At 43.4% G+C, this 17365-nt stretch overlaps 1 protein-coding gene and 2 pseudogenes across 2 annotated transcripts; 1 reads left to right on the forward strand and 2 right to left on the reverse strand.

Moving 5' to 3' along the window:
- The first annotated feature begins 1506 nt into the window (after nt 1-1506).
- LOC139016725 (GTPase IMAP family member 1-like) lies at nt 1507-3791 on the forward strand (annotated as a pseudogene).
- Nucleotides 3792-5925: 2134 nt separating this feature from the next.
- Nucleotides 5926-13212, reverse strand: LOC139016107 (GTPase IMAP family member 7-like). Of its 2 annotated transcripts, XM_070423732.1 has the most exons (3): nt 13140-13212; nt 8515-8624; nt 5926-7615 (listed from the first exon to the last, which is right to left on the reverse strand). In XM_070423732.1, exon 3 carries the CDS (start codon nt 7574-7576, stop codon nt 6686-6688), a length of 891 nt encoding a protein of 296 aa, XP_070279833.1. In that variant the 5' UTR covers nt 7577-7615; nt 8515-8624; nt 13140-13212; the 3' UTR covers nt 5926-6685. The 2 variants fall into 2 exon arrangements, with proteins under 2 accessions (XP_070279833.1, XP_070279832.1); XM_070423731.1 differs by lacking the exon at nt 8515-8624.
- Nucleotides 13213-15268: 2056 nt separating this feature from the next.
- On the reverse strand, nt 15269-16504 carry LOC139016108 (lactoylglutathione lyase pseudogene; annotated as a pseudogene).
- Nucleotides 16505-17365: the final 861 nt, after the last annotated feature.

The following is a 17365-nucleotide window of genomic DNA, read 5'->3' on the forward strand; positions in this document are numbered from 1 at the left end:
ACAAGGATGGCCAGAGTAAGTCCTGAAGGAAAGGTTTCACACTCTCCCTATTGTTCCATTTTTGATAGTTGGAGAAACCATCCTTTCCTTTGAGAAAGATGAAATTTTCATGTGATATCCTGGCACTAGGACCACCTTGGTGTCACTGTCCCAGGGAAGGAGGCTCTCAAGAGGCCAGTTTATAGGTAAAGACCTAAAAGCAAAAGGAGTTAAGATTAGTGATCCAGGCTAAAAGTGAGAACAGGCCTCAGAAACCTAAAATGCTCTTCTCCCATGAGGTTACAGCCCCTGTGGGGGACAAGCTGTTGTGTCACAGAGACCTTCTGAGGACATCACCTCAGCCCCAAGCAGTGTTTCACAGTGGGAACTTCCCATTCTAATGCCTCAGTGGTGAGTGTTGCTGTCTCTTTAAATTGTCACTCCTGGGCCCCACCCCTTGGGGCATCCAGAGAGGTAAGACACTTCCCTGTGTGCTGGGAAGTAGGTCAGGGGCTTCTGGGCCAGCCTCAGAGCCTGTCACTGATTCTGCAGGAAAGGTGAGCACCAACAGGGGAACGGTGTGGGCCAGAGGGGAGCTGTGAGGACCTGGAAGAATTCAGTGCCTGTAAGAAGCTCAGAGTGTGCACCTTGGTTCTAGTAGGTACCAGGAAGGGGAGCGGGATCTAGCAAGAGTAACTCCACACTCCCAGGTGTGTAAGGATGCCCGAGTTTCACACACAGCAGCTCAGGATCAGCAGCAAGTATCTCCTGCAGCCTGGGTGCCCACCTTCTTACTTGGGACTGTGCACTGTGCACAGGGACTCGGAGCACAGAAGGTCCCATTGTGTTAAACGATGACTGATGGGCTGGAACCACTTTACTTGGAGAAGCCTCAGCTTGGGAGCAGGATGTCAGGAGTTAGAGGGGAGGGTCTCAGTCTCTCCAGGACACTGATCATGTTTAGACACATTGGGACAGGACAGTGAGTTTACTTCCCAAAAGCATTGTCAGAGGCTCCAGATCACCTGGGACATATGTTTCTTTTCCAATTTTCAAGACAAAAATTCCAGTTCTGTTCTTGTACCTCTCCCAGGCCACCCACCCTAACTGGATCCCTAGTTCACTGAACAAATTTTCAAGTTCTTGTGGTTTTCCAAAGTCTCCCCTGGCTTCTGAAGCTCCTGGGAAATTGAAGAATCTACAGATTTTATCACATAGAATTACCAGGGAAAATTTAATGTCTAAAACTTTCTCACTGGCATGAGTCTTAAAATTTCACTTCCGCCCTTTAGATTTTATATCCCTGAAAAAACAAAGTCAAGCTCATGAAATGTTCTCACAATATCATTCCAACTCGAGCCCAGCCCTTCCAGTGTTTTTCCTTCAATTCTGAAGTTCAGGGGAAGCAGGAATAATGACTTTGTCACTGTGTTGTCACCAGCTCTTTGGAGTTGAGCTGACACATCATAGGTAGTTCTACCTATTTGAAGAATGAATGAATGGTGTTTGGAACTCTTTCAGGTAAGCATGGGAAAACAGAAGATGGCAAGAGATGAAGAAAGTGTCTATGGTAAGGACATGTGTACTGCATACTTGCTTCCAGGTATGAGCCCTGGATAATAATGGAAATGGGCAAACTCAGGACTGCGCAGGTAACCCCAAACAGGTCTCTGAGGTGTCTCGGGTAAAACAACAAGAGCCCTAAGATGTGCATATTAGTTGGGTCCCTGCCTCTGTCAAGCTGGGAGAATATGAACTTCCTTGACTAGCCTGGACCTCCATTCCCCAAGTGTAAAATGAGGATAATAAGCTACTGTGATCTCCACAGAAGAGGATGCAGAGGGTATTAGATCATGCACTAGAGGGGGTGTGATACACCAGGGAGAATGTTAGAGAACATGGTAGGTTAAACAGGAGTTTTAGAGCATGCAGCAGGATTATGAGGGAGGGGAGGCAGGAGGAGGGAGAGAGGGAGAGAAGGAAGAAAGAGGTGATTTCATTCAATCCTCTCAACAGCCCCAGGAGAAACAACTGTACTATTATTCCTATTTTTGCACAAAGGTTTAACACTTGATTGGCAACTTCCAAGATGGCATAACTGACCCAGGAAAGAGCAGTGAATCAAACCCAGTGTGTCTGGGACTCCAGACAGCCCTTCACCACCAGGCCTACTGCCTCCGCCTGCCCATCTTCCATGGCATCTGGGAGAAGTATGACAGAGGCCACTGAAGCCTCAAATAGGGACAGCTCACAGGTTGTGGGGGACCAGGGATAATGGGTGAGGCTATATCTGGAATTATGAAGGAGTATCCTCTGGAGCAAAGTTGGAGAACATCTTGCACTCAGGCTGTTTAAGGCCCGCTGAATCATTTGATCTGGTCCTGCCAAGGCAACAGCAGGCAGGACTCAAAATTCAATAAATCTAGGTGCTTTTTTTCATAGCAGCATAAATTTATATTAAGTGAATTATATTAACCAAATCCTATCCAATGAAGAGCTAATATGCTAATTAGACTGAACAGCAGAACGACCATCTGGATCTTCTGGATGAAGCTGGGGCTGTGAGGGCCAGCTGAGGCAGCCAGGGCTGTGAGGGTAGAGCTCCTTGCATGAATTTCATGCATCAGGCCTCTAGTTATGTTATAAATATGCAAATAGCCCTTGGCAAAAAAAAGATTCCCCAACCCTGCTCTAGAGTAAAGCCCACCAGGTGTTGAGCATCTCCTGATGCATGTGGTGAAACCAGAGATGACAGGAATAGGTGCTGAAGATTCCCTGGAGTTCAGAAAGCTCTGACCAATGACCTCAGTAAGGCTTTGGTGGGAAAGCAGAGTTGAGACACTGTTGTTCTTGTTCAAAGGCCTCAGGGAATCCAGGTAACCAGGATAATTTGCTTCAAGTTTTGGAAGCTCACAGATCACTTGTCCTCCAGGTTCGGAAGACACCACACAGGCCCTGCAGAAGCCCCAGCTGAGGCTCATCCTGGTGGGGAAGACAGGGTCTGGGAAGAGCGCCACCGAGAACAGAATCCTGGGCCACAGGTGCTTCCTCTCCAGACTCACAGCCACTTCAGTGATCAGAACCTGTGAGGTGGGGAGTTGCAGGTGGGACAGGTGGCACATGGAAGTCATGGACACCCTAGACCTTTTTAGCTCCCCAAGACCCAAGACAGACCCAGGGGCCAGGAGCGAGCCCGCTGCTACCTACTGTCAGCGCCTGGGCCCCACGCTCTGCTCCTGGGGACTCAGCTGGGCTGCTTCACTGCACAGGATCAGCAGGCCATGAGCATGCGCAAGGTCCTGTTTGGGGACAACATGGTCGCTGGCACCATTGTGCTGTTCACACAAAAGGAGGACCTGGGTGGGGACTCTGCAGGATTTCCTGTGCTACACTGACAACCATGCTCTTCGGGCTCTGGTGGCCAAGTTCAGGGGCTGAGTGTGCTTCTTTGACAACAGGGCAGTGGGCTGGGAGCAGGAGGCCCAGGTGCGGGAGCTGGTGGTGCTGGTGGAGTGCCTGCTGCAGGACCATGGGGATGCCCTCTACTCCAACGAAGTGTACCACCTGGCACAGACACTGGCCTTCTCAACCCCTGATGAACAACTGTGATGGGTGGCAGAGAGGCTGGTGGGCTGCACCTGGGGGCGACAAAGGCAGGAGCTGCTGGGCGAACTGTGGGACTGGGTGATGGCTTGGAAGCTGCGCACCCCCCCGCTGCTGGGCGTCCTGTTCAAGCCTGGAGACTGCTCTCCAGAGACTGGTTCCAGGCTGTGGAGGAGACCTCTCCCGAGTCACGGAATGTATCTAGGTAGGACTTGGACCCATTACCTGACAACCACATTCTTCCCTGGTGTCTGTGCCTCTGAGGCCCACAGGTTTTCCTTGTGTCCCTCACCTGGCAGTAGCCTACCAAATCAAAGACAAAAATCCTGCCCACTCCCAACTCCTCTCCCTCCCCCCAACCGCCCCCCCCCCAAACAAACCAGCCCATGGGACCTGGCCCTGCCAGAGTTCTTTCCTGAGCTCTTCTCTTACTGAAGCCTAAACTGTTGATGCTCTTGCCTGTTTTCCACTGACCTCAGGCTGCTGTGGGGATCCTGAAATCATCCCTGGTCTTCCCAGGGGATCAAAGGCCAGAGCCAACACAAAGCCTCAGTCCAGACCCATTTATTTCAATTGAATATGAATTGTATGAATAAATGCCTTGGGCATTCATGTTGTGTTAATGGAAATCAATATTTGCAGATGTTTGTTCATCTGCCTTATATGCCCATTGAACAAAGACAGTCTCTGTCATTCCTAACCCCTTCTGCAAAAACCACACACCCAAGTGCAGACACACACACACACACACACACACACACACACACACATGCTGGGGTGTGTGCCCATAAGAATACAAAGCACTTAGGAACTGGTCATCTGTCCCCGGAAGGCCATCTTCCTTTGCGTCCCCATTCAGACCCTTCAGCAACTTGAATGCAGAGGCTTCTGCAAGTTCAAGGAAAATTGAACTAGAGACTCAAATTCCTAGGAGCCACTGAGGCCTCCGAAAAGTCTACTTCCAAAGAGGAGTCTTCTCACTGGCTGACACACTGACAGGGTGAGCATAGGCTTTTCAAGTCACAGGTAAATAAAAGAAATGGAAAAATTTGGACATTTTTATTTCAATATCAAAGTAAAGGACAAACAGGTCTTAGTGGGCTGCGAATTGGTGATACAAGATGCGGTAAAGAGTCATTCCCTCTGTTCCATGCAGGTCTGGGGGAGTCAGCTCTCTGGTCCAGATTAGATGAGCCAGGTTAGCCCGGCTCTCCTGTCCACCCACACTTGCACTGCCCTCAGTGTCTCTACGCTCACAAACAAACTCAAACCCGCCTCCAATTCTGCTGGGTAATCCCAAATATTTCCCCTACAGTATCCTCTGCCTTGTGTCTTCACGGACAAACTCTCCCAGGGGCCTTCACATCACTACAGAGACAGGTAAAAGGGGGGAAATAATCTGCAACAGCGTAGTGCATATGGGAGTGAGGCCCACAGCCCTGCCTGGAAACCATTGGGAACACAAAGGGGAAAGCCAGTGCCAAATGCTGAGACTGGACATTTCCTCTGCTGCCAAGGGCATTGTGGTTCAAGGCTTGTGCACAGATGCCAGGGAGGCACTGAGAGGAATCTGGATTTTGGGCTTGTCCACTTTTCTGGCGAGTTCTTGTCCTGAGGACTTTTTATCCTTTTTTTTCTGATCGGCTGTCCAGGTGCATTTTTAATGTGCTGATGCATTAAGGTAAGTGTATAGGGGAGTTTTGGATTTTTCTTTGGTCTGTTTTACTGTTTTATTTTATATTAGGTCTGTCTGGCTTTAATGTGGTTTTTGTTATTTTTTCCCCTGACTTCATCTGCTCTTGGGTTTAGCTGGCACAAATGGCATGAATTGGTTCTTTGTGCTCTACCTCCCAGACCAGAGTGATTTAAGGTATGTAGTCTCTGGTGAGGGAGGAGACCTACAAACCATTTGCTCTCAAGTGCCCTTGGTTGGGGAAGATAGCGTCTTGTGGTTAATAAGCTGGCTGCAAGTCTCCCAAACAATTAATTTTCTCATCTCAGTTTCCATTTGTCCAGGAATTTTTCTAGCTTCTTACTATCCTGCCTCACATGGACCACAGAACATCTTGCTGGGGAAGCCTGCTGCTTCACTAACAAGGTGCACACAGACGTGGACTGAAATAATGTGCATCACCAGTGGTGCTAACACTTGACACAGGCAGGATTTCTCATTTGCATTTTCCTAAGTTGAGTCTGTGAACTCTTCATAATATATTATTGCCCGATTATGCCAATTCTGTAACTTCCTCAGGTTGTTAGCCTTGTGGGTATTGGTGGTGAGTGAGCCGGGAAGATGCTAGTGGTTGCTACCACAGCATAACAAACCATCCCAAAGCCTAGTGGTTTAAACCAACAACAATCTTTATTTTTCTCACAAGTCTGCAATCTGGGCAGGATGCAGGGGGGTGGCCCATCTTTGCTCTTTGCTGCTTCATCTGAGGTGGCTCAGTTGGCAGCTGGAGAATCTGCTCCCATTGTTGCCTCATGGGCATGGATGGCAAGTTGGTTCTGCTGGAGATGAAAGACCAGCCAGGGGATGGGCCAGTGACTTCAAGTCCTCTTCATGTGGCCTCTCAATGGGCAACCTGGGCTTCCTCCCCACATGGTGGCCAAGTGCCAAGCCCACAAACCCTAGAGAGAAAGAGGCATTTTTCCTATCTCACTTTTTAAAAAATATTTTGATTTCAGAAAAGAAGGGAGAGGGAGAAAGAGACAGAAACATCATTGATGAGATAAATCATTGATGGGCTGCCTCCTGCATGCCCCACACTCGGGATCTAGCCCACAACCCAGGGATGTGCCCTTGTCCGGAATCGAACCAGGGACCCTTCAGCCCAAATGCTGACGCTCTACCCACTGAACAAAACCAGCGAGGGCCCTATCTCGCTTTTGAAGTCACAATCATACACTAGTTGTCAAAGCAGTCACAAAGTCCATTAAATTTCAAGGAAGGGGACAAACAGTATAATTCAACAGAAGGAAAAAGAAACTGATTATAAGAGAAATGGATGGGATAGTATATATTGTTTCAGTCATCTTTGGAAAATACAATTAATCACATTAACAAATCATAGTAAGTTAAGAAACAAAAATAAAATTTACATTATTTCCTAAACATATTCAGTATCTCTGAAAGCGTATTCCGAATCCAATTTACAATATCTTCAAATATATTCCTTCCAGCTTCTTCTCTAACATTTTGAATATTTACTTTATACTTCTCCCATGAGGATTTTTTTCTCTCCTTCATTTCTTGCTCTGATATTTTTCCCTTAGCATGTTGCTCTTCAGCTAGTATAGTTTCCTTCTGTAATTGATCATCATAGATTATCTTCAAGGCCTCTTCCTTACTTTGCAGCTTTTTCCCTACCTCCTCGTAGATGGCATCAGAAAAGTAAGCCCCTCCGTTCCTCCGCACCATTTCCTCTATCAGCTCCACCAGCTCCTGCAGTTGGGCTTTCTTCTCAGCCTCATCTGCCCTTTGCTCGTTATTGAAGGCACAGCAGCGGTTCCCACATTCCCTGATGATGTTTTTCAGGTTTATATCTGCTCCTGCTAAAAAGTCATTCAGTGTCTGATTACCCAAACTATCTTTGCGCGTGAACAAGACGATCATGTGATTCATGGCTGCCTTCCCAAAGATGGCCTTGATCATTGTAACCGTTTTCTGCTCCTCCTGCATGAAGTGGCCCAGCTGTAGTACCAGGATGATGGCATGGGGCCCCGGGAAGGAGTTGAGGACACACTGGCTGATTTCCTCACAGGTGGTCTCCATTGTCTCCCTGGTGTCAAAGAGCCCTGGGGTGTCCACTACAAGAAGCTTCCTCCCCTCCCATTGTCGCTCTGCTTTCTGACAGCCCTTGGTAACAGCATGGGCAGCAATTTTAGACTCAAATTCTTCTCTCCCAAGGATGGTGTTTGCTGTTGCACTTTTCCCACTTCCAGTTTTCCCCACCAGAACAATCCTCAGAGTGTTGTCCTGAAGGCCAGCCATTTCTTTCAAGAGGCTCTGAGGTACAGGTACCAACAAGACCTTAAGGAAGGGAATAAGAAGGGGAAAGGGTACTTAGGTAAGTGGGGACTATTCCCAAACCTCTTTTCTTCATTCTTTCCCCCCCCTGAAAATTTATAATCGTCTATTACTCATCTGAAGGGAATAATAAAGCAAAGTTTTCTCACAAAAAAATACAAGGTCCAGGTGCTTTCATAGGAGAACTCATTTAAACCTCTACAAAGCTAATCATCTCAGTGTTATGTGAGCTATTCCTGCTTTCAATTCTTTCTGTGAATCAAGTGTGATATTAATCCTAAAGTCTAACAGATATTTGACCAATAAATAAAGCTACAGATGTGTCTCATTTGGAAATATTCATACCACAGTTTGTTGTTTCAACATGTTATTAATAGATGAAGTAGAAAATTACCTATTGCAGTCAAGATATTAGACTGAATTCAACATTGATCCATGTTTAAAGCATTTTATACATTGGAATTAATAGATCATTATCTAAAGTGATCTTATACAACTAAAAATTTAAATTTTATCATCACTTTTTCCCTTTAGCTGAGAAAGAGTAGATTATAATGTTAAAATAATGGATTATAAAGTTTTGGGATGAAGAAAAAGTAGATACTTCTCTAACATTATTTTATATAACTGTAAATTTAAACTTTTACCATCACCATTTTTTTTCATGCAGTTGAAAAATAGTGGATTATAAAGTTAAATGGTGAATTATAAAGTTTATTTCAATGAAGAAAAAAAGAAAGTTATTCAGCACCATTGAGAAAAAGAACAAGGAGAAAGGACTAGCTTTACAATGAATCAAGCATTGTAATTTCTATGATTACAGAAGTGTGATATTGCTGTATGAATAGAGATAATAGTGAACAAAAATCAGAAAATTCAGAAACAGACCAAATTAATCATACCTTAGTCACTTATATTCAATTCCATTACACTATGTTACAGTTAGGTTCAATAAGACAGCATACCACATCAAAGGGGCCAAAGTTGATGTGATAAAGCAAGTTTGGAATATCTGTATAACCATAAAAAAAAAAGATAAAATTGCATTTATTGTCTCATGCCATTCGAATTGCAAGCAGATTAGAAGTTTAAATGTTACAAAAAAGCATATAAATAAAAGAAAAAAACATGGGTAACTTATTTGTAACCGGGAGGTAACGGAAATATAAGATTTGAAATAGAGTAAAGAAAAGGATGGATAAGTGTGATTACATAAAAATATCACAGATAATGTGGGACAAAAGACACCTTTGAAAAATAGAAACAAAAATGTCAAATTAGGGACAGTAATATTTTTCAGCTTACGACAAAGGGGGTAAATGTTCCTGCTATACACTGAAAATTAAAAAGTATGGAAAGTAATAATAGCAACTTGATAGAAAATGGAGTAAGAGATGGGAATAAATATTCAGAGAAAATTGAATTTAAATGTACCTTGAATATATCAAAAGACATTAATATACACTCAGAAAGACAAATCAAAACACAAAATAAAGTCACTAAAATATTAATTAAATTACACCTCTATTTCTGAGGTTAGATACTATTTGACACCTCCAGGTTTGGCAAAAGTCCAAAGGTTTGCTAGCATAATCTGTTGGTAAAGGTAAGAGGGAAGCAGGCCTTCTCCTGCATGGCTGGTGAGAATGGAAAAACAGTCCAAACCCTACAGAAGGGAATTCAGCACTGTGCTGCCAATGTACATATGCATTTTCTCATTCATTGCTAATCCCCCATTTTAATACTTATCCCTTAAGTACACTGACAAAAATGCAGAAAAATAACACATAAGGCTATTTATGGCATCACTATTTGTAATAAAAAAAGACCCCAAAACCATCAAATGGTATTCAGTAGGAACTGGTTGTATTATCACAGAGGTCCTCAAACTTTTTAAACAGGGGGCCAGTTCACTGTCCTTCAGACATTCCACACATGCGCACTGCGGTCCCCAGACGAGTCGGCTGCTAAGCAGGACCGGCAGCAGCGGCAAAAACACCACGCGGGCCAGATAAATGTTTTCGGCGGGCTGCATGTGGCCCGCGGCCGTAGTTTGAGGACCCCTTATATATTCACACAGTGAAAGATTATCCAACCTTGAAAAGGAATGTGTCTCTCTATATAAGCATGGAGAGGTCTCCAGGATACATCATTAAGTGGGAAAAGCAATGTGAAGAAAATAATATAGAGTTTACCTACCATTTCTCTAACAAGGTAGAATATGCACTACATATATAAAATATAACACATATCTTTTTCATATATATGAAAAGGCAATAACAGGATACTCTGAAAACTAAACCAACAAAAATTTACTTTCATAGGGATGGGAGAAGCAGAGTGGAGGGAACAAGGACAGAAGCTGGAAATTGATGTCTTGGTTACATAATATTTCATAGATTTGATTTTGAAACCATGTAGGTAGTTTACATAATTACCAAAAATTATGTTTTAAAATTCTAAAACCAAAATCAACTGGCAAACAAATCTTATTGTGTATTGTGTAGTGGATGAACCATATAAGCAATTGGTCGAAGATACTTAAAAAAGCAATAATGTCTTTGTCCATCTTGAAAAGGCATAGAGATAATATGATCCCAGTGACAATGACCCCCCCCCAACCCCCGCCTTGGTGCTTAGAGTGTGGTTTTCAAATGCCATTTCCTACAAAAGTCAGGGTTTTATAAATAAACTACTGATTCTAGGAATAGGTGCGAAAATGCTTCAGTTGAGCCTTCAGTCTCTTGACAACAAGAAAGCCAGGATGCTCTCAAAAATCACTGGGATCTCATGGAAAGGACTTAAGAGCCAACCTCAAGAGAATGCAACTGGACATTGATGGGACAGTGTGAGCATCGATAATAACTCCAATGAATCAAAATATAGTATCTCAGATATCTTAAAATACACGAGTTCAAAACAAGGCCTTCTGCTTAAAATAATCAATCGCTCCCTTGGGAGTGTGCTAGGAAAGCATCTTCTTGTTATGAATGTTGACAAATAAAGGGAAAAAATTGAGCATTTATCCTGTCTTTCAGATACCACTGTACTTCATGGAAATGAGAGAATGGTTGGTGGGAACTTTCTCTTTATACAATTTTTCCATTTAATAACTAAGGGAAAAATGATAGAATTTGATATCATCACTGTTAGGTTTGATTGAGTAATTTAATCACTACCCCTTCTCTGGGAACTGGCTTTTCAGGCTATGTCACTATGGACATTCCCTTTGCTGAGACCACATTTCACTTGTGGTGACCACATTCCATTATCTCCCTTCCCGGTATGCATAAAGAAGTCTCCATCTAGAAAAAGCCTTCCAAAAATCCTTTAAAAGCCACTGACTCCAGCCACTGGGGCTTGGAGCCATCCAGGCTCAGCCACCTCATGTGTGGATGATCCAATAAATTCATAATCCCTCAGCACTCTGGCCACCTGCATTCCTCCTTCGGCAACCTAACAATCACTTCTGACCCATAATGAAACTTAGGCCATCATTAATGTCGATTACTATCAAGAAAGTGAGACAACTAAACATTATATGCCTTCTGAGGGAAGTTTCAACTGAACCTATGATGTATTCCCACCAAATAGTCAAACCTAAGTCAATCAAGCCTCCCCTTAAATATAACTTCGCCGAAAACACTAAACTAGAAGAGTAGGTGAAATGACATGTGAGAATGTTTATCAACAAAATGTAAACTGCCAGGTTCTTTTGGGAAAAAGACTCCTCCTTCTTACACAGAAAATTTTTCCAGAAAGGTACAGGGAAGGTGAGAAAGCTATATATTAAATTAAACATAAGAGAAACCAAATAATTGCAATTTATGAATCTTAGTTGGATCCAACTTCAAACAGTTTTTTAAAATTATGAGACAATCAGGGAAATCTGAAGGCAACTGGTAACTATAAAAAATCCTATTTGCTTTTAAAGTCTGATTATGGTCATATTTTTTAATGATCTAAAATATTTACTGATAAAATGAAACAAAATAATGCGGGGTGGCTGGGGAGTGGTCAGTATATAGATGAAACAAGATTGGCATCAATAATTGTGGAAGCTTGGTCTAGGTCAGTGATGGCGAACTTTTTGAGCTCGGCGTGTCAGCATTTTGAAAAACTCTAACAACTTTGGTGCTGTGTCACATATAGAAATTTTTTGATATTTACAACCATAGTAAAACAAAGATTTAAATTTTGATATTTATTTTATATATTTAAATGCCATTTAACAAAGAAAAATCAACCAAAAAAATGGGTTTGGGTGTCATAGGTTCACCATCACTGGTCTAGGTACATGAAATTTCCTTGTATTGTTTGTTTATCTTTGAGTAAATTAACATTTTTTAACAATAAAAATTGGATATGTGTGTAATGTAACCACGGCTGACACTCTATACCAAGCACCCTAATAATTTTTTTGTACATTATCTCACCTACTCCCCCATAATAGCCTGCAAAAAGCTCATTTTATTCTTCTAACTTTTAAAATAAAGACATTGATGTGGCTTGAAAATGCTGAGACACTTGCCCAAGGTGCTAATAGGTATAAGGCAGAGCAGGGCATCAAATTCAAAGTCCATCTGACTACCACCTTCCCTCCTAACCATTGCACACATCGGCCTCCTCTCAGTGTCTTCTCAGGCCCAGGATTCTAAAATTACATGGAATCAGAGCTAGATCAAGAGAGGGCAGGGAGGAGAGTCCACACTCTTTCCAGACAGAACACTTTTAGGAAGCCTGCAACTAGGGCCATTAAGTGGAGGGTTTCATATACATTGTTCCTGCAGATTAGCCAACCTCTACTCATGACACCCCCTCTGCACCTCACATGTCACACTTACTCGGCTTAAAGTTTCTCTCTGCTGAATGATGAAAAGCATTCAGCAAACGGCAGTCCAGATTTCCTCTGGCCTTAGTGATGTGGGCAACCCCTAGAGTCACCACACTCCTTGGGACCTTGCTTCTTTTTCAGTAGAAAGAGGGAGTTAGACAGGGTGGTGTCTAAATTGCCTTCAAGCCCTAAAGACCTGCCTTGGGGACACTCATTTCCTATCCAGGGAAAAGGAAGGCTTGTCAGGCAGCCCTCAGTGTGTATCAGCGCAGCAAATGCATGGAGGTGCACCAGTCAGCACAAAAGTATCCTGTTCAATATGAGACATGTAACAACTATAATAATAAAAGCATAATATGCTAATTAGACGAAACAACCTTCTGGACGTCCTTCCAGAAGAAGCCCGGGCTGCAAGTGCCAGCAGAGGCAGGCTGTCAGGGCTGCGTTGGCCAAGCCCCTTGCACGAATTTCATGGATCAGGCTTCTAGTTGTACTAATAAAGCTCCTGACTCCCCTCCCTACCCTCCTTCACTACCCTCTGACAGCACCCTCCTCCCCCCACACCTACAACCCCTCTCTGCTTCTGCCACAGAACCTGGTCCTTCCTGGGACCAGAACCCACACCATGTGCACTCCATGGACCTACTGCCCAAACAACGCTAGTGCTCAGGGCTGCTTCTCAGCCAGACTCACCTTCTTTTCAACCAGTTGATGAGTTCTCAAATGTTCTCCAAAGACACTCTTCCAGCTGGTGCTTTTGTTTTAACTGTGAAGAAAAAGAGTTCACAGCCTCTTAAACCATTGAGCCAGGAAGCATAGATTGGGTGGAGCCTGTGGAAGAACTGTTTGCCTTTAAAGAGACAGTAATATTTCCCCTAATTTGGTGGATGCTTTCATTTTGCCAAGTTGAAACCTTTTCTTCCATGTGCTTGCTCTTGTACCAAAATTACCAAAGCTATATTTGGTGTTTTGGGTTATGGTAGTAGATCGAAAGGCCCTTATTAAATGACATAAATCTTGCCCCCCAAAAGCCAGACACAGTGTCTATCACCTTCCCTGGTGCATTGGGAGACTGCGGGGTCATTCTGGAAGAAGAAAGTTTGACATAGGACTTGGTGTATCCTTGGGTCTTGCTGGTGATGGTACAATATGGGTTTTGAGTCTATTCTTTTAGGAGCGTCTCAAGTTATTCATTCAGAAATTAACAAAACTCAGTTACAAAGCCAAAGGGGTATAAACCATTGGGAGCCAAGTGGAAACGAGGAAGGAGAGGCCTGGGGAAAGTCTTCCAATGACCACAGTCTCTCTGTTTTTGTTTGTTTGTTTATTTGTTTGTTTTGTCATATGGTTCTTGCATGGTTGAAAGTCTACATTGCATGACATATAAAGATGCATCCTGGGAGTAGATGCTTCCTTCTCTCCCAGCCTTCCTACCTTCTCCGTCTCCAGGCCCAGACAGAGGCAGCTAATCCTAGATTTACCTGTGGATGGATCCAAAAGCTGGGAATTGTTTTCAGCTGGGAGAGAGGCTATTGACTCTCTCATGGTTGACAAGATGTTCTAGTTCTCTGTTGCATCACCACAAATGGATTAAATTTTGATTATACATTTTGCTTCACTGGATTCAGAAAGTGGGTTAGTCAATGCTTAAGCTTGAGGATAGGTACTAAATGGACCAGATGTGCCATGAACTAGAGGACAATAGGGTTGCTACCCATGGAGGGAAGCAGACAGATTTGGAAATGGTGTTGTAAATGCCCATATTATTGGACCAATTATTGGTATTTTTTTTATTTAAATGCTTATTTTATTTCAGTCTATAAGTATGGCCATTTGTTTGAGTTGCTCACATAAATCCATTCCATCCAGAAAGGAAATGTCAAGTGCTTCTAGCAGTATAAGCACAGTTGGCATGGCCTACCCAAAGATCTCCCACCACAGTCTATAGAAAACCTAAATGTAGTTAAACAAATTGGATGCTCTTATTCTCTGGGCCTTAAGAGATTTTTTTAAAATCAGTTTGTTTTTTTAAAAATAAATAAAATGTCAATCATGGCAGAGAAGACCACTGAGCTGATTTCTGATACCTAAGTTATCACTGGTCATAATTTATCCTAAATGACGACCGGCATCTGAAAGACCTTAGTGTAGGGCTCTTCACAAGTAACACAAACACCACTCACACAAGAACAACCGGGCACCCCCAGAGCAGGTGAGGGCTACAGACTTCCTTTCTCCACTGCTCCCTCCCTCACCGCGGTTCTCAGGCCGAGAGCTGAGAGGATAAGGCTAAGTCACTGAAGGTTTTACAACAGGAGGCTAGCGGGGGACGTCCTGTGAGGTACTCATTTATGAGGTACATCTGAATGCTAAAAATAATGAAGGAATTTTGAGTACTCATGCCTATTTGTATTGCCTTCCATTAATGAGAGTTATTTTACATGTCTACCCTGTGTTCTTTCTCACAGGATAGTTGGGAGGATTAAACAAGATAAAGCATGTTGACAGCCTAATCTGGTGTTTGTGAACCCAGGAAAAATATTCCTACCCTTCTCCCAATCCCCGAAATAAAGAGGTTAGTCCTTGAACTTCGAAAGCACTTTATACATAAGAAGAAATTAGTCTTTCTGTCAGCATCCTCCTCAGCATGATTCTGAGTTCCTCCCAAAAGTGTCTTCTCTCTTGTAAAATAAACACTTTATACTATTTGAAGTGCACAGAAAGTTTTGTTTTTGTTCAGGGCTCTTTACTTTCCACTGTGAAACGTTATTTCTGAGGACTGAAACCCCAGAAGGAAACATGTAAAATGCGTGTGTTTTTAAATGATGATTGAAAGGTAGACGTGTAGAGAAGTCAGGTTAGGAGGGAGAAGGCAAATGCAACCTCTGAAGGGAACTGTTCTAATTATTACCTAAAAAACTAATGTTACACAGCCACATTCAAGGACACAAGGCAAAGCACTACTTTAAAACTAGAGGGACTGATCAGGTCGGTGAAAAGCACAGCTGACACAGAAAGGGAAATGCACTTAAGAATAATTTGAATTGAGACAATGAACCCTCAGTCCTCGATGCTTCTGTTATCGGAATATATCCAAACTCCCTGTCTCTCTTTTTTAACTCCCTCAGTATCTTTATGGACATCTCAAAAGCAGTATTCTCACAGACCTAAATAATAGTTATCATTTTGTTAGGATTCAAAATTTCAATCCAGTAGCCATCAGGATCTTGAATAAATGCCAGGCCTTTCATTTTACCATCGTCAGGCTTCTTCACAAATTTGACTCCCAGTTCTTCAAATCTTTTGCAAGCACCGTGTACATCAGGAACTGCAATTCTGATGTGACCAAACCCTCGAGGGTCTGAGTTGCCGCTGTGGTAACTCTGGGTCTCATCCTCCTCGCTGCCCCAACTGTGTGTCAGTTCAAGTGTAGCTTTTCTGGAGAACACCCACGCTACCTTTTCATCTTTCTCTTTTGGGATGTCATTTTTATCCTCATAAGCCAAGAAATAGAGTGAAAATTTCATGGTGGGAAAACCTAATTTTTGGAGTAGCATCATTCCAAGACCTCTAGTATAAAAATCCAAAAACTTCTTAGGATCCTTAATTCGTAGCATGGCCTGCTGCAACAGAAAATCCTTGGTGCTGGGGTCCGGGTCCGAGCAACAACCGAGGGCAGCCTGGTCGGTAAGGCCGCCCGACGCGGGCTGTGGCTCTGCCATGGCTGCACTGCTGTATCACGGACGAAGGTACCCGGGAACGCAGTGAACTCCACACTCCGCCCAGCCGGGGGTTGCCTCCACCCCAATTATTGGTATGAATGACTTTGGTCACCTTGAAGGAACCCAGGTAACAGTTTTCCTATTTCCAATAAAGACACAGATCAGGACCAGTTATATAATTCATAAGGTCTGGCACAAGAAAATACCAAGCCCATTGTTTAAAAATCATGAAGAATTTGAAGATGACATTACAGAGCTTTAAACCCTCTAAGCACAGATCCTTGAGCAAACCTACAAGTCACGCATCCATGAAGCTCACCTTGACAGGCTGCATATATATGAGTCCAGAGCAGAGCCAGAACTGCATTTCGTGCTCAAAATGCTTCCACCACTGCCCCAGTTCACTTCATTCTCCATATTCCCTGAATGAAACTTGTCCTGATAGAAGCTGCCTTTTATGTTTTCTTGGACAAGTAGTTGCTCCTCCGAGCACACTCATAGGTTCCCAAAAGGGAAGAGGGATGTGGTTGAAATAGAATCCATAGATGCCATAGGGAACAGAATGTGGGTCTTGAATGGTCCTCGCCCTGAGGTCCTTGACCATGGAGGAGCATCTGGAACCTGGCTCCCACCCCTGAATCCTCTCTTAGGACTGGCCTCCCGCTAGGAGTCTTTTGATAGAAGGAATTTTGCCTCATGTCTCTCCCTGTGCTGTTCACTTGGCCGTGCTTCTCATCCTTAGGAGCTCCTTTCCACACCCAGCTCTGCTGTGAGCCACCCGTCTCTCTGCTGCGGGTCCCCACCTGCAAGTCCAGGAAGGTGCTCTCCCCCCTCACAGGAGACCCCCAGACCGCCGATTGCAGGCTCCTCCCCTCCCAGGATGCTGCTCCTTCCACAGTTAGAAGCAAAGAGATGAATGTAGAGAAAGACATGGCTTTCTATTTTACATTTTATTCTTCTTATTTTTCCCCCTTTATGCTTTCCATCATAGACACGTATGTCCATGTGGAAATATGTGGATTTTTAAAAAAAATGTTGGGGTTATTAAAATACATTTCTTTAACTTCTATCAGAGTCTGCCTTGTGGAGTTCAAGTCTTTGTATGCTGCTATGTTCGAGATAAATTCAAAGCTCAAAATTATTACAACTTTGCAAAAATAATAACAGGAGGTGAAAGGAATTGTTTCTTGAACTGTC

This window comes from Myotis yumanensis, unplaced genomic scaffold (assembly GCF_028538775.1).
Source record: "Myotis yumanensis isolate MYYU_CA2020_CCGP unplaced genomic scaffold, mMyoYum1.0.hap1 SCAF_9, whole genome shotgun sequence".
NCBI lineage: Eukaryota > Metazoa > Chordata > Mammalia > Chiroptera > Vespertilionidae > Myotis > Myotis yumanensis.

Bases quoted from the DNA above. Each gene is read 5' to 3' on its own strand.
- LOC139016107 (XM_070423731.1), bottom strand. From the start codon at position 7,576: ATGGCTGGCCTTCAGGACAACACTCTGAGGATTGTTCTGGTGGGGAAA.